At 46.5% G+C, this 19,903-nt stretch overlaps 1 protein-coding gene across 1 annotated transcript in view; it reads left to right on the top strand.

Annotated features, from left to right (window-relative positions):
- SMS (spermine synthase) overlaps positions 1–19,903 on the top strand; it is a 47,870-nt gene that overhangs the window by 12,386 nt on the left and 15,581 nt on the right. The window contains exons 2-5 of the mRNA XM_054384395.1: positions 3,387–3,507; positions 12,771–12,864; positions 14,126–14,190; positions 17,988–18,163. Of these exons, the coding sequence (XP_054240370.1) occupies positions 3,387–3,507; positions 12,771–12,864; positions 14,126–14,190; positions 17,988–18,163 (456 nt within the window). The remainder of the gene's footprint in view (positions 1–3,386; positions 3,508–12,770; positions 12,865–14,125; positions 14,191–17,987; positions 18,164–19,903) is intronic.

Here is a 19,903-nt window from a genome sequence, read left to right as displayed (position 1 = left end):
TTCAGTCTCTTGGAGGAGCTGCAGAAGTGAAGTGGTCTGGGGACTAGTTGCATACTGGTTCAGTTTGGGTTTCATGCTGATTTGTTGGTGTGAAAGGGGATGGCATCCATTTACTGCTGCTGTGATGATAACAAATATGTGAGGGAAGGAAATAAGGAGGAATTTGAGCTGAGGCAGAAGGTAAAGTGGGCTAAGGAAGCCAATGCCAAGCAAGAGGAGGTGACCATATAACCTGAAGTGACAAAAATTGGTGTGAATGTGCAGGTTTAGGAGCAGCTGCTCACATCTCCCCTCGAAAATACTGATGCATGCCCAAAAGCTGCATGTTCAAAGTGAGCAGTGCAAAGTTCCTTTCCCATTGCAAAGCTACAGAGGCTGGAATCAGTTTAAGTACTGTGGCTCTAATTATGATCCCATTTCTTTTTATGCTTTTGATGTTCCAAAACCATGTTGGCTTGATTTGTCAGCCCACTTGCTAACCACTGTAACCAAAGTTAGCTACTGAGCAGATAAACTATATTTTGAATCTTAATTACTGCCTGCACTGTGGTGGTTGGTACCTGACTGATGCTGGAGAGCAAGTATAAAAACTTCCTGGCATCATCTGCATAATTTGTACCAATAGGGAAGGGAGAAAGTCTACTGTGGAGTTTAGTGATGGCAGAGGGACTGAACTTTGTTTTTTTTTTTCTTGGTACAGACTTTTTTGTTCATTTCTTTGAACCTTGTACAAATCAGTACTGTCCTGGAAACTGCTGCTCATTATGCCTGCAGCCTGCACTTACTGCTTTCCACGGTACATGAATTTAAGGGCAAGGAGGAAAACAAAAAATGACCTTGGGAATAACTCTTTAATAGGTCAAGGTCCAGTTCTGGAGCCCCTATTACAAGAGGGATATGGACATGCTGCAGTGTGTCCAGAGAAGGGCCACAAGGATGAGCAGAGGGCTGGAGCACCTCTCTTATGAGGACAGACTGAGAGAGTTGGGGCTGTTCAGTCTGGAGAAGAGAAGGCTCCGAGGTGACCTTCTTGTGGCCTTCCAGTACCTGAAGAGGGCTACAAGAAAGCTGGGGAGGGACTTTTTAGGCTATCAGGTAGGGACAGGACTAGGGGGAGTGAACAAAGCTGGAAGTGGGGAGATTCAGACTGGATGTAAGGAAGAAGTTCTTCCCCATGAGAGTGGTGAGAGCCTGGAATGGGTTGTCCAGGGAGGTGGTTGAGGTCCCATCCCTGGAGGTGTTTAAGGCCAGGCTGGATGAGGCTCTGGCCAGCCTGCTGTAGTGTGAGGTGTCCCTGGCCATGGCATGGGGGTTGGAACTGGATGAGCCTTGTGGTCCCTTCCAACTGTGATTCTGTCTCAGTGCTTGGTTATAAACTGTTCATAATGTGGCTGTCAGGTGATTTTCTCTGACAGGCTCTAATCCCTGGTTATGTTACTGACATTGGATGACTCTGGTGGCTTTGTTTCTATTGGAGGCAAAACTCCTACTTGCCTCCCTGGCACAGTAGACAGCCTGTAGATGAATATTTTGTTAGGTTTTTGCACTGGTGTCAAAGTCTGTCCACTTCTGTTCTTGTTTTGGTAAATGCAGCTCTATCAGCATCTTCCCCTAAATAACCAAAAATACTTACAACTTGGTTTTGAGGCAGTTGTTTGAGTGGAACATCTGAAGTTGTTGTAAGGAGTATTTTAAAACCCCCACAGAACTAATTCACAGGTTGCATTGAGTTGGAAGAGCCTGTCAAAGGTCATCCTGTCCAACCTCCCTGCAGGCAGCAGGGACACCTCCAACTGGGTCAGGCTGCCCAGGGACACATCCAGTCTGATCCTGAATGTCTCCAGGAATGGGGCCTCACCCACATCCCTGGGCAGCCTGTTCCAATATTTCACCACACCCTTCATAAAGAACTTCTTCCTTCTGTCCAACCTAAATCTACCCTGCTCCAGTTTCAAACCATTGCCCCTCATCCTATCCCCACAAACCCTTCAAAGCAGTCCTTTCCTGTAGGTCCCCTTCAGATACTGAAATGTAGCTCTAAGGTCACCCTGGAGCCTTTGTCTCTCCAGGCTGAACAGTTTCAGTTGTTTCAACCTGCCTTCATAGGAGAGGTTCTCCATCCCTCTCTAATCATCTTCATGGCCCTCCTCTGGACCTGCTCTGTCAAGTCCATGTCCTTCCTGTGTTCAGATGTAGCACTCCAGGAGAGCTCTCACCACATCAAAGTATAGTGGCAGAATCATCTTCCTCAACCTGCTGGCCCCCCTTCTTTTGATGCAGCCCAGGATGCCTTCTGGGCTGCAAGTGTACACTGCTGGCTTGTGTCCAGTTCCTCATCCACCAGCACCCCCAAATCCTTTTCTGCAGGGCTGCTCTCCATTTCATCATTATCCAGCCTGTATTTATGTTGAGGATTGCCCCCAACCTAGGTGTAGGACCTTACACTTTGCCTTATTGAACCTCATGAGATTCTCCTCAGTCCACTTCTCCAGCCTGTTCAGGTCCTTCTGGATGTCATCTTGTCCTTCAGATTGATCCACTGCACCACTCAGCTTGGTATCATCTGCCAACATGCTGAGAGTGCAGCCAGCCTGGGGCTTCTAAAATCAGCACATTCTGACCAGAGAAATAACTTCATGGACAAATCATTAGCTTGCTTTGGAAGGTAATTGCCAAAGTAACCTCTTCAGTTATTTCCTCATGATGGTTTTATGCACTTCTGGGGGAGAGGCCTTTCCCATAGCATCCTGAAGGTTTCATCTGGGGGCCTGCTCTGTCCTGGATGTTGGAAAAAGGATATTCCTATAGGGCAGAATGGATAGGGTAGTTTGCCCTGTTTAGTTTTCAGTGCTTGTGGAAAAAAAATGGGGATTTTTAAGGCAGGAAAGCTGAGTTTCTTGTCAATGCTGTGGTTTCTTCTTGGGATTGTTGTTGGTGTGCTTTTAAGTGATTCGAATGTCTACATGAGGAAGGACTTGCCTGGACTGTGATTCAGTAGGTGACCAATAATAGTCATAATAAGTACTTTTATTACATCCAGTGTGGGTAAACACTTTTGCTGAGGGGTAAAGAATGATTTAAAAGAAAGCTGGATCCCCATGCACTAAGGAATATCTCTGGAGGGGGGAGGAGAAGGTACATGAATAATCTTGCTCAAATGGAACTCCAAGGAAAAGTACTCCAGGCTGCCAGCAAAACCTGCTCAGCCTTTTGTTAAAAACAAACCAACCCCCCAAAAAACCTAACCAAACCAACCCAACAACCCCTTGCACACTCTTCTTCTACTTCCCCCACCCCACAACCTCCAAAGCCAACCCCCCCCCAAGCTAGAACTGGTTTGAATGGAAGATCCTTACTAATGATTTTTTTCTCTCTCAATCTCACAGCTGATTGCAATGCCGTTCTTAAAGCTCTACAGCCCATTTTTCAGGAGCAGGGAATGACAGAAACAGTTCATAACTGGGAAGATCATGGTTATTTAGCAACCTACATTAAAAAAAATGGCAGGTGAGTGGTTTTCCTTTCTCCTTCCTTTAGATTGTGTCCCCTCTGTCCTCCCTTACAATTATTCATTTCTCCCTATGTCGGATCTCCTTCCAAGGTGCAGGCAGGGCAAGCTGTTAATTTATTAGCCTGTGTATGAAGTAACTAAGGTCAGAATCCTGAAAATCTTGTCTGTATCATCTTGCAGTTTGGATGGATTGCTCCCTCTGGGCTGTATTGATGCAGTAACATTGGGTGGTGCCTTGGTGTCAGGGCCAGTCCTTGCTGATGTGATTGGGGGGCATCCATGACCTCCCTGGGCAACCTGTTCCAGTGTCTTCCCCACCCTCACTGGAAAGAATTTCTTCCTAATCTCCAGTCTCAATCTGCCCTCCTCAAGCTTCAATCCATTCCCTCTTGTCCTATCATGAGTTTGGTGCTGTACATGAGCAGGGCTTCTGTCAATATGAGCAAACACGTTTTTAACCATCTAAAGGTGAGTGAGCCAGTACAAGATGAAGATGCACAGCTGATGTAACAAGCTGGGTACTAATCCCATCAGAAATGTTTGAGGTGAGATAGTAGCAGGTTGCTAAACAGTGTCTACACTCCAAAGTCTGCAGAGATAACCCCAGCTGCTTGCAGGGTGCCCCCCTGCTACAGATTGTTTCAAGTGTGGGTGCTGTTGATGACACAAGACCAAATGCATCTGGGCTGGGGCAATCCCAAGTGCTGATATAGGCTGGGCAATGACTTGCCTGAGAGCTCTCTGAAGAAAAGGGCTTGGGGGTGCTGATGGATGAGAAGCTCAATGTGAGCCAGCAGTGAGCACTTGCAGCCCAGAGAGCCAAGCAGAGGCTGGGTTGCATCAAAAAGTGTGGCCAGCAGGGCCAGGGAGGTGATTCTCCTCCTCTACTCCACTCTGGTGAGACCCCACCTGGAACACTCTGTCCAGGTCTGGAGCCTCTATTACAAGAAGGATCTGGAGGTGCTGGAATGTGCCCAGAGAAGGGCCATGAGGATGAGCAGAGGGCTGGAGCTCCTCTCCTATGAGGACAGACAGAGTTGGGGTTGTTCAGTCTGGAGAAGAGAAGGCTCCCAGGAAACCTTCTTGTGGCCTTCCAGTATCTGAAGAGGGCTACAAGAAAGCTGGGGAGGGACTTTTTAGGGTGTTGGGTAGTGATAGGAGTGGGGGAGGATGGAACAAAACTAGAAATGGGTAGATTCAGATTGGATGTTAGGAAGAAATTCTTCCCCATGAGGGTGGTGAGACACTGGCACAGGTTGCCCAGGGAGGTGGTGGAAGCCTCATCCCTGGAGGTTTTTGCAGCCAGGCTGGATGTGGCTGTGAGCAACCTGCTGTAGTGTGAGGTGTCCCTGCCCATGGCAGGGGGGTTGGAACTGGATGATCCTTGAGGTCCCTTCCAAGCCTAACAATTCTCTGATTCTGTGCTACTGTGTGACCAACCCAGTGTGTGGCTGTTGAAGGAATTGGAGCTGATTTGGGGATTAAACCATGCTTTCCTCTTGTCATTACCAAAGCCCCACAGCCCTCTTCTCCTTTGTCTGAAGCTAAGCAAGCAAAAGTCACATGAGATGACTCTACCTGGTCCATTTGCTTTGTGATTCACTCTGACAAAGGACCTCATTGAGGGCAGTTCATCTGAAAACGTTTAATAATAGGATTGTCAACACAAGACTCTGGAGCTGGGTGGGAAATAGCTCACTTGAGCCCCTCAAGTCTCTGTAGTGGTGGGGATGGATACACCTCTCTGCTTTGCCAGCCTCCTCACCCAAATGCTGGTTGAGTTGGTAGCACTTGCAGGACAGGAGCTCTCTCTGAGTTGTGGGACCCCAGCAGTCATGGTTTTATGAGCTTTGTGTTTTCAGATCTTTTCAGAATGATTTCAGGGTCACTTTAATCAGCATGCTTTTACTGAAGCATTGGTTACTCTGGCTAAGACTGGACAGTTAATTTTAGGAATGGGAAGTTTTTCTCTATTTTAATGTGTATGATACTTTTTGAAGTCATAGGGCTCAGTATATCTTAACAGATTTCAAGTTCTTAAATCCAGAGTGAGGAGAAATAACCTTTGGAAATTATCTTCTCAACTAATGCAGCATTTTAATAGCATCACTGCTTGTGACCAAGTGCTCTTCTGATACTGCCTCTGCTACAGCCACCAGGGTTTTTTCTGGTTCTTTGTTCATCCCTGCTCCCTCTTTTGTCAGGTTCTGTCTGAAAAGTCTTTAGAGACCCACAAAACCTGGAACTTGAAGTCATTCTGTCTAGAAGAGAAGGCTGGCTCTTAGCAAAGCTTTGTCCTCCCCTATACACCTCCATTTTTAGCTTGTAGCTGAAGTCTTGTTTAGAGAAGTGTAATCCTGCTGGCAGTTGACTTCTCTGTTCACAACAGTGCAAGATTTATCCAGTTGGAAGTTGGTTTGTGTGTCACTGAGGTGGTGAGGAATGTTAACAGCATGAAGGGAGGGGTGTATTTACTTTGTTCTGTTAGTCTTTTACTAACCACTCTGTGTGCTAGTCAGCATATTTTAAAGGAGGAGGATGAGCCTTCCTCAGCTCCTTTGTTTCAGGCTGAAATGTTTATTCATGTAGCTACCTAGAAGACAAAAAATGGGATGGAGATTTGGAAGCAGTTGCTAAGAATCAGCAAGCTTTCGTTGGTTTAATTACCTTGTTTTTGTAGAAAAGAGAACAACAATCATGGTGTAGTGGATAAACTGTGGTTGTCTATTACTTAAATACTCTGTAATTAAGATGAAAAGTATTTTACAAAAGAGCACGCTTAATTTTGGGATTTCCTACTTACTATAAGCAGGTCTTTGTTTCCTAAGCCCTCCTGAGTAATTTGACAGGTGTTTTTCTTGGCAAGCTGGCTTTTAAATACTTGAACTATTTGATGGTGACTCAGTTTGTCAGCAGATAAAAGCTTTGGTGGGGAGAGAGGTTTGTGTGTACCTGTCTGTTTAGTTTTGGGGTGCAGTGGTGGGAAATCCTTTCTCTAATGTGTGGGGTTGCAGGGTTCCTTGCTTAATACAAGTAACTAAGGTAGGATGCACACTTTGGTTTAGAATGTGTTGATCTCTCTGCTTCTGGTTCCTCTTTAGAGAGGATGCTCATCCAAACCCTCTGTTTCAAACAGGTAACTTTTTCATTTGTGCAAATGGGATTTATTTCTTGGCATCTGGTGTTCCCAGTTGTTTAGGTGGCAAGATGGATGAGAGGGAATGGACTGAAGCTTGAGGAGGGCAGATTTAGACTGGGGATTAGGAAGAAATTCTTTCCAGTGAGGGTGGGGAGACACTGGAAGAGGTTGCCCAGGGAGAGGTGGTGGTTGTCTCCTCCCTTGGAGGTGTTTGAGGCCAGGCTGGATGAGGCCTTGAGCAATCTGCTCTAGTGGCAGGTATCCCTGCCCATGGCAGGGGGTTGGAACTAGATGATCTTGAAGATGCCTTCCAACCTAAACCATTCTATTAAGATGCAGCACTCAGAACAAGATGCTGCATCCTGAATAGTTCCTGCAGTTGAGACTTGTTTTCATGCAACCACAAAAAACTTGAGCACTGCCCTAGAAGACCTGGCAAATACACAGCAGGTACAGCAACAAGTGGAGCCTTGTTAGCAGGGAGCTGCCTTTCACATGCAGATTGTATTTCCTGAAGAAAGGGATCCCTCACTGAGCTCTTTTGACTTGCTGCTTTTATCAAAGTGCATGCAAGCTGTACCCCAAAGGAGTGTCAAGTGTTTCATTCTGAAAACAGGAATGAAATGTTTCAGTAAGACAAGATGCAAGAGGGGGAACTTCTTGGAGAAAACTTCATTTTCTATATTTTTTTTTCTTTCCCCTCATTTGGATTTTGAAGGAAACTTCTGGATGTATTTTCATAGGTAGAAGAACCTCTATTGTGGTTCCTAAATTCCAGCTGCTGCTGCAAACTATAAAGTGGTTTGGGTTGGAGGGGACCTCTGAAGGTCATCTAGTCCAACCCCCCTGCACTCAGCAGGGGCATCCTCCACTAGATCAGGTTGCCCAGAGCCTTGTAGAGCCTGACATTGAGGCCCCATCCCTGGAGATCTTCAACTGCCACTGTGAGCAGCCTGTTGTAATGTTCCAGCACCCTCATAGTGCAGAACTTGTTCTTAATCCCCCCTCTAAATCTTCTCTAATTTCAAACTAATGTCCTATCACTCAGTCCCTTTGCAGCCTTCCTGTGGCCCCCTTCAGTTACTGAATGGCCACTATGAAGTCTTCCCAGAGCCTTCTCTTCTCCAGGCTAAACACCCGCAGCTCCCCCAGCCAGTCCTCATAGCAGAGGTTCTCCAGCCCCCTGATCATTTTCATGGCCCTCCTCAGGACTTGCTCCATCAGGTCCATGTCCTTCCTGTGTTGACGGATACAGTACTCCAGGTGAGGTCTTTCCAGAGCAGAATGAAGTGGCAGAATCACCTCTGGACCTGCTGGCCACACTTATTTTGCAGCCAGGCTGCCATTGGCCTTCTGGACTGTAAGTACACACTTGGCTCATGTCCAGCTTCTCATCCCTTGTACCTCCCAAGCACTGTTCTGCAGGGCTGCTTTCTATCACCTCATCCCACAGCCTGTATTGATATCTCAGGTTGCCACAAGCTAGGTACAGGACCTTACGCTTTACCTTAGGTTCTGAGCAGCCTGATCTAGTGTGAGATGTCCCTGCTCATGGCAGGGGGGTTGGAACTGGTTGATCCTTGAGGTCCCTTCCAATCCTAACAATTCTATGATTCCTCGGCTACCTCTCCAGCTTGTCCACGTCCCTCTGGATGACACCCATCACATCCTTCAGACTTATCAACCTTACCCCTCAGCTTAATGTCTGCAAATATGTTGAGGCTGCACTCAATCTTGCTGTCTGCATCATTAATGAGAATACTGAACAGTGCTGGTCCCAATACAGACCCTTGAGGGTCACCGCTTGTCACTGTTCTCCATCTGGACATCAAGCCATCGACTACTACCTTTGGATGTAATCATCCAATCAATTCCTTATCCACTGCACAGTCTACCCATCAAATCCATCTCTTTCTACCTTAGAGGAAAGGATTCGCATGTGTTCTGCCAAGCAGAGAAGTGTAAATAACAGAAGCCAGCACAGTCTTGGTTCTCTGCTGCTTGGAGCTAATGAATCTTTTGTGGGCTCAGCCTGGGCTTGCTGCTCTTGCCTTAATGCCACCAGTCTGGTTGCCTTTCTGAATGGACTCCTGTGCTGTTTGCTGTGTCTGTAAATCTTTACAGGCATTTTAGCTAATTTGGGTGTTAATTTCCAACCAAGTGACTTTTAACCAAGGTACAACTAACCTGGAGCTGTGTCAGCTTTTTGAGGATTGGGAATTTCATTCCAGGTTATTTTACCATTCTGAGATCATCAGCCAGATGCTCAGAAGGTGAATTTTTTGCCCCACTACACTGCTTTGGCTTACATCCTGCAACCCCCATTCCCCTCCTGCAGGTGTCAGGACCCTGTTCTTCTGGTCGAGGTAACAATTTGAATGGTAGTTCTGCAGTGTCTCTCTCTTCTAATGCTGTCATGTCACTGATGATAAGTCTGAAGGTGTGTGGCTGTGATTTCCAGAGCAAACCTTCTCTTTGCCTCTCACCCAAAAAAAGACCTGAAAGCAAAGGCTGTAACATCCCCTACCAAGGAATTATTTCATGCAGTCACAGGGCAAGTGAAGACATCAGCTGTCAAATTTTATACCAGCTATGATTCCTGTTGGGAAGGAGTTTAAAAGGGAACTGCAGTTGTGGAATGATCCCTGTTGCTCATGTAAAGAGCAAGCCCTGGAATATGGGAATAAACTGATAAAGTTTTCCCTAACAGTGCAAATATTTCTGGTACTGTGCCATGTTTCAGAGAGCTTGATAAGGAAGCTTATCTTAGGAGCAGTTCTGCCTGCAGTGCTGCAGCTCTGAGGGCTTGGAGCAGGTCTATGAACTTAAGCAGAATGTCCCTTTCACTGAGTATGACTGTCCTCCTGCTGTGACCACTGCTTACATCTAAGCAGCTCTGCTCTAATAACCTGGATGTCTCTACATTAAAAAAAAAAAAACAAACACACACCACTACCAAGAAAAAAAAATACATTTTGGTGTCTTGTGAAAGCTGCTTATTCTTTGAGCTGTGTCCAGCTCTGCAACACAGGAAGGTCATGGGCCTGGAGGAGTGGGTCCAGAGGAGAGCCACAAAGAAGATCAGAGGGCTGGAACACCTCTGCTATGAGGACAGGCTGAGGGAGCTGGGGGTGTTCAGCCTGGAGGAGAGAAGGCTCCAGGGAGACCTAAGAGCAGCCTTGCAGTACCTGAAGGGAGCTACAAGAAGGCTGCAGAGGGACTGTTTGCAAAGGCCTGCAGGGACAGGATGAGGGGAAATGGCTGCAAATTAGAGCAGAGCAGATTTAGATTGGATGTTAGGAACTAGTTCTGCACCATGAGGGTGGTGGAACACTGCAACAGGTTGCCTGGGGAGGTGGTTGAGGCCCCATCCCTGGAGATCTTCAAGGTCAGCCTCAACAGGGCTCTGAGCAACCTGATCTGGTTGAGGATGTCCCTGCTGACTGCAGGGGGGTTGGACTGGATGACCTTTGGAGACCCCTTCCAACCCAGCCCATTCTGATTCTCTTCATTGTTTAACAGCCTTCTCAGTGATGTCCAGTGACAGGACAAGGGGAACTGGGTGCAAGTGGAGCAGAGGAGGTTCCACATGAACATGAGGAAAAACTTTCCTTGTGAGGGTGCCAGAACAGGCTGCCCAGAGAGGTTGTGGAGTCTCCTTGTCTGGAGACATTCCAAACCCACCTGGATGTGTTCTTGTATGATGTCCTTTGGTGTTCCTGCTCAAGCAGGGAAGTTGGCCTGGATGATCTTTTGACGTCTCTTCCAACCCCTACCATTCTGTGAGGAGTGAGTTTCACTCTGTTTTGTCAGTCTTTACCTCTTCACCACTACAGATCACTGCTGTCCAGTGCCAGCAGACTGTTTATATTCTGGAATAACTTCAGTTAGTTTCATTTGATCCTTTTACAGTTAAATATTTACAGTTTTCAGATAACACTTGCAGAGTGTTTGGGATTTTTCTGAGTGCAGCTAAGGCTGTCTGCTGGCCAGAGCTGTTACCACCATGAAGAGGTGGAGTTCATCTTGAGGCTGGTAGTTTAGGAAAGGAGCTCTGGGACAAAAAAAAAGGCAGGAGCAGTGGGAAGATGAGAGGTCACCTAAACTTTGTTTCAACAAGAGTTGGTTTGTGTTTTGTCTTTGAGGCTGAGTGGGATGATAAGAGCAGACAAGCAAAGAAAGGGACATTCACAGGGCTGTATCTCACTGGAGGTTCTCAACGTTGTACTAATGGACATCCACTCCTGAATACTCTTTTCTTTGCTTGATTTTTCTGTCCCCTTCCCTTCCTTTGCTCTATATGTTCAGTGTATGCTTCTCCTCCCTCACTTTATGTAATCCCCTTGTAGCTTTTCTGTTTGTTTTTTATCTTCTCCACTCCCCAGTGTGAAAAATATCACCTCTGCTACTCTATATTATTTTGGCCTTCTTTCTAGTCCTTACCTTTTCTTAGTCCTTACCTTCCCTAGACCTTACTGCTCCCTACAACTACCTGAAGGGAGGTTGTAGCCAGGTGGAGGTCTGTCTCTTCTCCCAGGCAACTTGATACTAATCCAAAAGGTTGCTCAAATGAAGGGCAACAAAACTGGGGAGGGGTCTGGAGGGCCTGTGAGGGGAGGCTGAGGGAGCTGGGGGTGTTTAGCCTGGAGAAGAGGAGGCTCAGGGCAGACCTCATTGCTGTCTACAACTGCCTGAAGGGAGGTTGTAGCCAGGTGGGGCTTGGTCTCTTCTCCCAGGCAAGCAGCACCAGAACAAGAGGACACAGTCTCAAGCTGTGGGAGGGAAGGTTTAGGCTGGATATTAGGAGGAAGAAATTTTTCCCAGAAAGAGATTGGCCATGGGAATGTGCCGCCCAGGGAGGTGGTGGAGTCACCATCCCTGCAAGTGTTTAAAAACAGACTGGATGAGGCACTCAGTGCCATGGGTTAGTTGGTTAGATGCTGTTGGGTGATAGGTTGGACTTGATCTTGAAGGTCTTTTCCAGCCTGGTTAGTTCTGTGATTCTTTTGCTTGTTGCAAGGTCTTGAAGGTCCTTTGTCTAACCAAGACCTACTATGGTGAAGCCTTGCTCTTTGTTCTTTAACTGTTCCTGTAATAAATACAGTATCCAGCAGAAGCTTTGTCTGTCTTGCATCTGTATTCATCAATGAGAATTTGCTGCTGTAATTGCTTTGCCAAAGCTGTCATTTGCTCTGGGGCAGTTATTGTTTCTTTCTCCTAAATTTTTCTTCAGCTTTGAATGGGAACTCTGTGAATAGTTGCTATAAAGATTTCTTTTTTTTTTTTTAAGATACAGGGGAAGGAGAGTGTCCACTTTTCTTGAGGCTTTCTTTCAGTTAAAAGGAAGCCAACACAGTACAATTACTCAAGCAGGCCTTCTTTGAAGAGCTGTGACCATGAGGATGAGCAGAGGGCTGGAGCTCCTCTCCTATGAGGACAGGCTGAGAGAGTTGGGCTTGTTCAGTCTGGAGAAGAGAAGGCTCTGAGGAGACCTTGTGGCCTTCCAGTATCTGAAGGAGGCTACAAGAAAGCTGGGGAGGGACTTTTGAGGGTGTGGGGTAGTGATAGGAGTGGGGGGAATGGATCCAGGCTAGAAGAGGGGAAATATAGATTAGACATTAGGAAGAAATTCTTCCCCATGAGGGTGGTGAGACACTGGCAGAGGTTGCCCAGGGAGGTGGTGGAAGCCTCATCCCTGGAGGTTTTTGCAGCCAGGCTGGATGTGGCTGTGAGCAACCTGCTGTGGTGTGAGGTGTCCCTGCCCATGGCAGGGGGGTTGGAACTGGATGATCCTTGAGGTCCCTTCCAACCCTGACAGTTTTGTGATTCTGTGACTAGTAGGGAGTGAGTTTTCCCCTCATATCTTACTCATGTAGTTACTTTGGTTTATACACTTTGTTTCACTGCCATACTGATTTTATTAGCTGTGTAGTGACTGGTATGCTCTTGCAACACTGCTGCTTGGTGGCTTGCAGGGGAAGACTGGAGCTGGCACTGCCAACAGTTGCAGATGGCTGGAAAAGAAGCTCATGTTCCAATTTTAATATAACTTGTTGCAGACTTTCTTCTCTCACACATTCTGATTTTTGATAATGAAGTCCCTGTCTCTTCTCTTTGTAGCTTTGCCAATTTGAGGATTCACCCTCATGGCTTGGTGTTGGTGGATCTGCAGAGCTACAATGATCACATGAAAGGACGAGAGGAAGCTGATAAGGTATGGGTGATGCTTACCAAACTGCAGGAGTCCCTTTTCTGCACCTTTATCCAAGTACAGCTTGGCAAAAGGTTTTCAAGTATTGAAGGTTTCTGAAGTATCAAACCTGAATGCTTACAGATGAGTAGTAACACCTGTAGTAGTTACACAGGTGTTGGAGTGCACACTTTTGCATACTCTGGTCTAATGTTCTCTGCTGTGAAAACATAGCAGCCTTAGTTAGGGCTTAGGTGTCTTTAGGTAGGTACCCAGTGAAAACTGATGCTTAACACACAACCCAGTGTATGTGTGTGACTGACTTCTTTCTCTCTTAATTTGAGAGATGGGGAGCCTCAATGAACTTCTTCCCCACAGAGAAAAATAATTTTTCCCCCATAGGAAGGCTCCAGGAATTGTTTTTGTGCTATTTAAGGGCCAGAAATGCCTAATGCAGTTGGACAAGGCTGGTGATGGCCCCAAGGTCCCCTCCTACAGATCTGCCTTGGACAAAATTAAATTCTCTTGGTCCAGCAGTAACTTTACTGGGGAGCTCAGGCAGTTTCTGGTCTTCTTAGCTTTTGGAGGTCATAGCAGCCACCTCCAGCCCAGTGAGGGGTTGGGGAGAAGCCCATGAGCCCCTAAGGGATGAGATGTGGGTCCTGGTTCCATTTTACTGTGCCAAGCTGGGGACAATGATTTTTAAACTGAAGCTGGGTGGTAGATTTAGGTTGGAAATTAGGAGGAAGGTCTTTACAATGAGAGTGAAACAGGTTGCCCAGGGATGTTGTTGAGGCTCTGTCCTTGGAGACATTCAAGACCAGACTCAAGGTGTCCCTGGGCAGCCTGATCTAGTTGGAGGTGTCCCTGCTGACTGCAGGAGTGTGGACAAGATGACCTTTGGAGGTCCCTTCCAAGCCCTATGCAACCTGTGAACAGGATATTGCAGGGAAATAGGCCACTGGATTGGTAGGAATTAAACCTTACAGGGTTCTCATCTTCCCTCTTCGGCTGTGCCTGCAAGGTCTGGTTGTGTTATCCTGGAGGACAGCAGAAGGCAGTGCTGACAGCTGCTCCAGTACACACATTCTTGCTAGTAAGGGGCTTAAGGCAAACAGCTAATTATTCATAGGCTTCTAATGTTGCATTTCAAAGCCTTTCAGTACAGATGCTGTATTTTATGGCCTTCCAAGTAGCCTAATTTAACAGATATTTTACATCAAGTGATCACCTATAAATTCCACCTACTGATTGCTATGTTGTGTTTTTTTTTTTTTTCTTTCAGCTTCTAAACAAAGTAGAAGAAAGAATGAAAGAATTGTTCCATGGTGATATAAAAAGGGTGAAAAGGTAACTTTGCACATCTGCTTTTGCATGTGGTTTGTCTGTGCAGGTGCTGAAGAGAAGAAGCAAATTATGCTTTGCTCTACTGCAGCCCTGGAAGATGACTTTATATAGTGGAGTTTCCCCTATGTTTTAAAATTGTTTTATTGCAGAACTGAAGATTTGACAAGGTTTTTAATTTCATAGAATCATAGCATGGCTTAGGTTGGAAAGGACCTCAGAGATCATCTACTCCAACCCCTTCCTCTCACCTAATCTTGGCTGTTTAAGGCCTCATCCAGCCTGGCCTTGGAACACCCCCAGGGAGGGGGCATCCACAGCCTCCCTGGGCAGCCTATTCCAGAGTCTCACCACCCTTGCACTGAAGAATCTTCCTAAGCTCCAGTCTAACCCTGCTCTGCCTCAGCTTCAAACCATTCCCTCTTGCCCTGTTGCTAGACACCCTTATGAAAAGTCCCTCTCCAGCCTTCTGTAGGTCCCTTCAGGTACTGGAAGGTTGCTCTAAGGATCCCCTGGAGTCTTCTCTTCAAGATTTTCACACAGTCACTTAATTCCAGGGTTTAGCTCTTTCCAGAAGTGTTGCTAAGAAAACCCACAGTTTGTGGACCCAGATGGCAGTGCCCAGGTGCCCAAGCTCCTGCCCTACCCCAGTCCCAGCCTGGGCCTCAGTATCAACAACTTTCTTCAATATTGTCACTTTGGGCAAGGATTACTACTTCAGTTTGCTGCAATGGTTGCATGAAGTGGTGGGAGAAAAATGCTACCAGGCAGTAAGAAGATACTGCTCTGGAAGGAGTGGGGAACCAGGGGTAGCAGGGGGATAGGCCAGGGCATGAATCTTGCCCTCTGGGCCACATCCCATGGCTTGTGGACAAGGTGAGCAGGGCTGATGATGGTGGCTGGTGGCAGTATCAGCCTTACAATTGTTCAGCTGGGCTGTAGTACTGGGACAGCTCCAGGACCAAGCTGAGTGTCAAGAATCAGTGAAAGACTTGGGCAAGCATAGAATCATAGAATGGTTTGGGTTGGAAGGGGCCTCCAAAGGTCATCCAGTCCAACCCTGCTGCAGTCAGCAGGGACATCCTCCATTAGATCAGGTTGCTCAGAGCCTTGTCCAGCCTGACCTTGAATATCTCCAGGGATGGGACCTCAGCTACCTCCTTGGGCAACCTCTTGGCAGTGTTCTAGCACCCTCATAGTAAGCATGAGCAGGGCTGCATCATAGCATAGGATGAGAGGCAGTGGTTTGAAATCAGAGGAGAGGAGCTTTAGATGGGATGTTAGGAAGGAGGTCTGCACCACAAGGCTGGTAGTGTTCTAGATCAATTAGTTACTTTAGTAGGAAAAGGATTGAACCTCTTACAACAGTGGATCTGCTTTTCATCCTTCTGTTAGCTTCACACATACACCTCCACTGGAAACAGTGCTGCTGGCAAAGTTGTTCCTGCCTGGTTTTTGTTCTTGACTACTGTGTAGCTGCTCACCCTGTGCTGCCATCCTGTGGCTTTCTGAGGGCAGGGAATATTTCTGTCATATTCCTTGAGAATCACTGGTGAGTTTAGCAGCTGCTCTGTCTTCTGCATCACCCTTCTCTGGACCAAAACTTAAAACATTATCTGTTGTGGATGTGGGAAATATGATGTCTGTGCCTGCAAGTTTTGATCATTCACTGCCCTATCAAATACAGTTTGGCTTTACAGGTGAAGCATTGATTGGAACCAAGATACTTCTGTGTGGAATTAAAGCCAGCCAAAGCCAAACACCTCTCCCCCAAAAAGACGACCAGCACCACCAAAACCAAACCAGAAACACAAACCCAAACAACCCAAAACCAAGCAAACCCCACCCAAAAAAACCCACAGGAAAAAAAAACCAAACAAACAAACCACCCCAAAGCCCTCAACCAACAAAAAAACCCTCCAAACAAACAAAGAACCCCAAAAAAATCCCTAAAAAAACACCAAAAAAAACAAGAAAAGAAACCCCCAACAACCAACCCCCACCAAAACAATCTATGCAGATCATTCAGATGCTTGAAGCACTTTTCAAAAGTAGATGAAAACTGTCAGCTGGTATCAAGGGTTGTGCTTGTTTTACTGAAGGGTGACCTGACTCAGTTTGAAACACAATTGTTCACTTTTCATAGAATCTTAGAATGGTTTGGGTTGGAAGGGATCTTCAAAAGTCATCTAGACCAACCCCCTGCAGTCAGCAGGGACAACCTCCACCAGATCAGGTTGCTCAGAGCCCCATTGAGGCTGACCTTGAAGATCTCCAGGGATGGAGCCTCAACTACTTCCCTAGGCAACCTGTTGCAATGTTCCAGCACCCTCATGGTAGAGAACTTGTTCCTCACATCTAATCTAAATCTCCTCCAGCTTCAAACCATTGCTCCTGGCCCTGTCCCTGCAGGGCCCTTTGCAAACAGTCCCTCTGCAGCCTTCTTCAGGATCCCCTTCAGGTACTGGCAGGCTGCTCATAGGTCTCCCTGGAGCCTTCTCTTCTGCAGGCTGAACAACCCCAGCTCCCTCACCCTTCCTCATAGCAGAGGTGTTCCAACCTCCTGATAATCTTCATGGCCCTCTTGTGGTCCTGCTCCTTTAGGTCTGTATCCTTCCTGTTTGTATTTAAAGCCTCTCTCAGTGCAACTTCAGCAGGGTGAGACCCACTGCTCTCAAAGCAATAGCATTCTTAGAGGAGCTGAAGGTGGGAAGAGGTTTTTGTTTGTTTTCTGTCTGTATTGTATCCATCCTGGTTGCAAGTAATTCTTCTGCAGAGCCTGGTATGTTTCTATGATTCTGCTGTGTAGATTTGCAGTATCACAGAACATTAGAGGTTGGAAGTGACCTCCAGAGATTGTTGGGTCCATCCCCCCCTGCCAGAGCAGGATCACCCAAGGTAGTCCACACAGGAATGCATCCAGATGGGTTTGGAAAGGCTCCAGAGAAGGAGACTCCACAACCTCTCTGGGCAGCCTGTTCCAGGGCTCTGACACCCTCACTGGAAAGAAGTTTCTCCTCATGTGGAGCTGAAATCTTCTATGTTTGAGTTTGTATCCATTGTTTCTTGGCTTATTACTATGCACACCACTGAAAAGAGCCTGGCCCCCTCCACTTGACCCCCACCCCTCAGCTATTGATAGACATTGATCAATCCCCTTTCAGTCTGCTCTTCTCCAGACTCCAGGGCTCTCAGTCTCTCTTCACAGGGGAGATGCTCAAGTCCCCTCAGCATCCTCATAGCTCTCTGTTGGACTCTCTCCAGCAGGTCTCTGGCTCTCTTGTACTGGGAAGCCCCAAACTGGACACAAGATTCCAGCTGTGGTCTCATCAGGGCAGAGTAGAGGAGAACTTCCCCAGCCCTGCTGGCCACACTTTTCTTGCTGCACCCCAGGATCCCATTGGCTCCCTTGGCCACAAGGGCACATTGCTGTCCCATGCAGAACTTGCTATCCACTGAGACTCTAAGGCCTTTCTCCAAGGAGCTGTTTTCCAGCAGGGCAGCCCCTAACCTGTCCTGCTGCCTTCTCTTGGGGTGGTGATAAGTAGAGATGCATGTTGTAGAAGTTGTACATGAAGAAAAATCCATTCCTACTCAATCTGTGCCTCAGCAAGGTACATTCAACATATGAGTAATGGGTTGCTTGCCTTCTGACTGTTAAATCATGCACATTGTTTTATATCCGTCTTACTGCTGCATTTTATTTATTACAGTGAATCCCCAGGATGCCTAGAAGGGATTAAAAGGAATGATTCTCAAATATTTTTATCTTTTCTTTCTCTTTTTTTTTTCTTTCCTTGTAGGCTGCCAGCCATTCTGAGAGGAGGTGTCATTGACAGATACTGGCCCACAGCCGACGGACGCCTCGTGGAGTACGACATAGACGAAGTTGTTTATGATGAAGATTCACCTTTCCAGAACATTAAAATCCTGCATTCAAAACAGTTTGGGAATATTCTTATCCTCAGTGGGGATGTTAGTAAGTATGAGCTCGCTTTGAGGGGGTCTCTGGGGTGATGTTGCAGGGAGAGGTGGTTGCTTTTGTGCTGCAGTGCAGTTTGAATCGCTGAGGGTGGTAGTTATGATGCTGGGAGCTACATGTATGTAGTACCCATATAAGCTGTTCTTCTATGTAAAGTCTTTTAATCAGGCTGACCAATGGAAAATCTAAAGTTAGAAAAAGAGATTTGTTAGTTTTTCTAAGGTTGTCTTTGCTGTGGAAGGTGACACAGGGGGATAGAAATCCAAATATTCCTAGCAGAGCTTACTCTACTCTTTCGTGTCAGCACTTACATAGAATCAAAGAATTGTCAGGGTTGGAAGGGACCCCAAGGCTCATCCAGTTCCAGCCCCCCTGCCATGGGCAAGGACACCTCACACTACAGCAGGTTGCTCACAGCCACATCCAACTTGGCCTTAAAAACCTCCAGGGATGAATCTTCCACTACCTCCCTGAGGAACCTGTGCCAGTGTCTCACCACCCTCATGGGGAAGAATTTATTCCTAACATTCCTTCCTTCCAATCTAAATCTACCCACTTCTAGTTTTGCTCCATTCCCTCTAATCCTATCATTACCTGACACCCTCAAAAGTCCCTCCCCAGCTTTCTTGTAGGTCCAGCCTCCTGAGGGTTTGTCTTTGACAGTCAAACAAGATACTTTATCAGTCTTCAAAATGAAGTGGTGTTCTAAAAAGAATCATAGAATGCTAAGGGTTGGAAGGGATCTCTGGAGATCAAGTCCAGCTCCCCTGCCAGAGCAGGATTGCCTAGGGCAGGTCACACAGGAATGCATCCAGGTGGGTCCTGCTCTGGCAGGAGGGTTGGACCTGATGATTTCTTGAGGTCCCTTCCAACCTCTGATACACTATGAGACTGTGTGGTTTGGAAAGGCTCCAGAGAACGAGACTCCACAACCTCTCTGGGCAGCCTGTTCCAGGGCTCTGGCACCCTCACAGTAAAGAAATTTCTCCTTGTGTTGAGGTGCAGCCTCCTGTGCTCTAACTTGTCCTTGGTTTTTCTTGTCCTGTCAGGAACTGGTGTGTGTGTGTGGGGATAACCCACACCCACCCAGGGCATTACCTGCTTGGTGAGATACAGGACAGCTGCTGACTCAAAAGGCTCAGTTGAACTCTTTAACTTAATCAGGAGAGTGACCCAACATTTATAGGAGGGTCTTTGTGTGGTACTCTGTTCCTGCTGGTCTTTGTGGTTTTGAAAGTGAACTTAGAGGATGGGCTGCTGCTTTTCCAGTGGAATCAGAATATGCTGTTTGCTAGGAAATGTAGGGTAAGAAATATTCTTTGTAAAATCTCCCAGAGCTTAAGTTGAAGAGTACTGACTAAGGTAAAAGAGGGGTGTTGATTTTTATGGATAGAATTTCTAATTTCAGTCTAGTGCCAGAGTGATTGAGAAGTTTGACTGTAGCTTTCTGAAATCTCCAGAAATATCTCTTAGTTAGTCCTCTGATAGTTGCAGAAAGCTTCAGTGGAGGTGGCAGCTGAAAATTGTTATTGAATTTGTTAGCAAGGTACTTTCTAATTCGGTTAGAATTGTAGTTAAAATCCCCAAATGAGGTATTCTGTGCTCCTAGCCAGAAATTTTCATTAGAGTTTCATCTGAGCATGAGATTTCATTTGAATGTTGTCACAATTAGCTTCATATAAAGGGAAGTGTGCTATTACTTATTTAGCTTCTCTGGGATTTTTAAAATACTGCTTT

The sequence above is a fragment of the Indicator indicator genome, chromosome 1 (genome assembly GCF_027791375.1).
Source record: "Indicator indicator isolate 239-I01 chromosome 1, UM_Iind_1.1, whole genome shotgun sequence".
NCBI lineage: Eukaryota > Metazoa > Chordata > Aves > Piciformes > Indicatoridae > Indicator > Indicator indicator.
The sequence above is the reverse complement of the archived record's forward strand: the minus strand, read 5'-3'. Positions and strand labels throughout refer to the sequence as shown.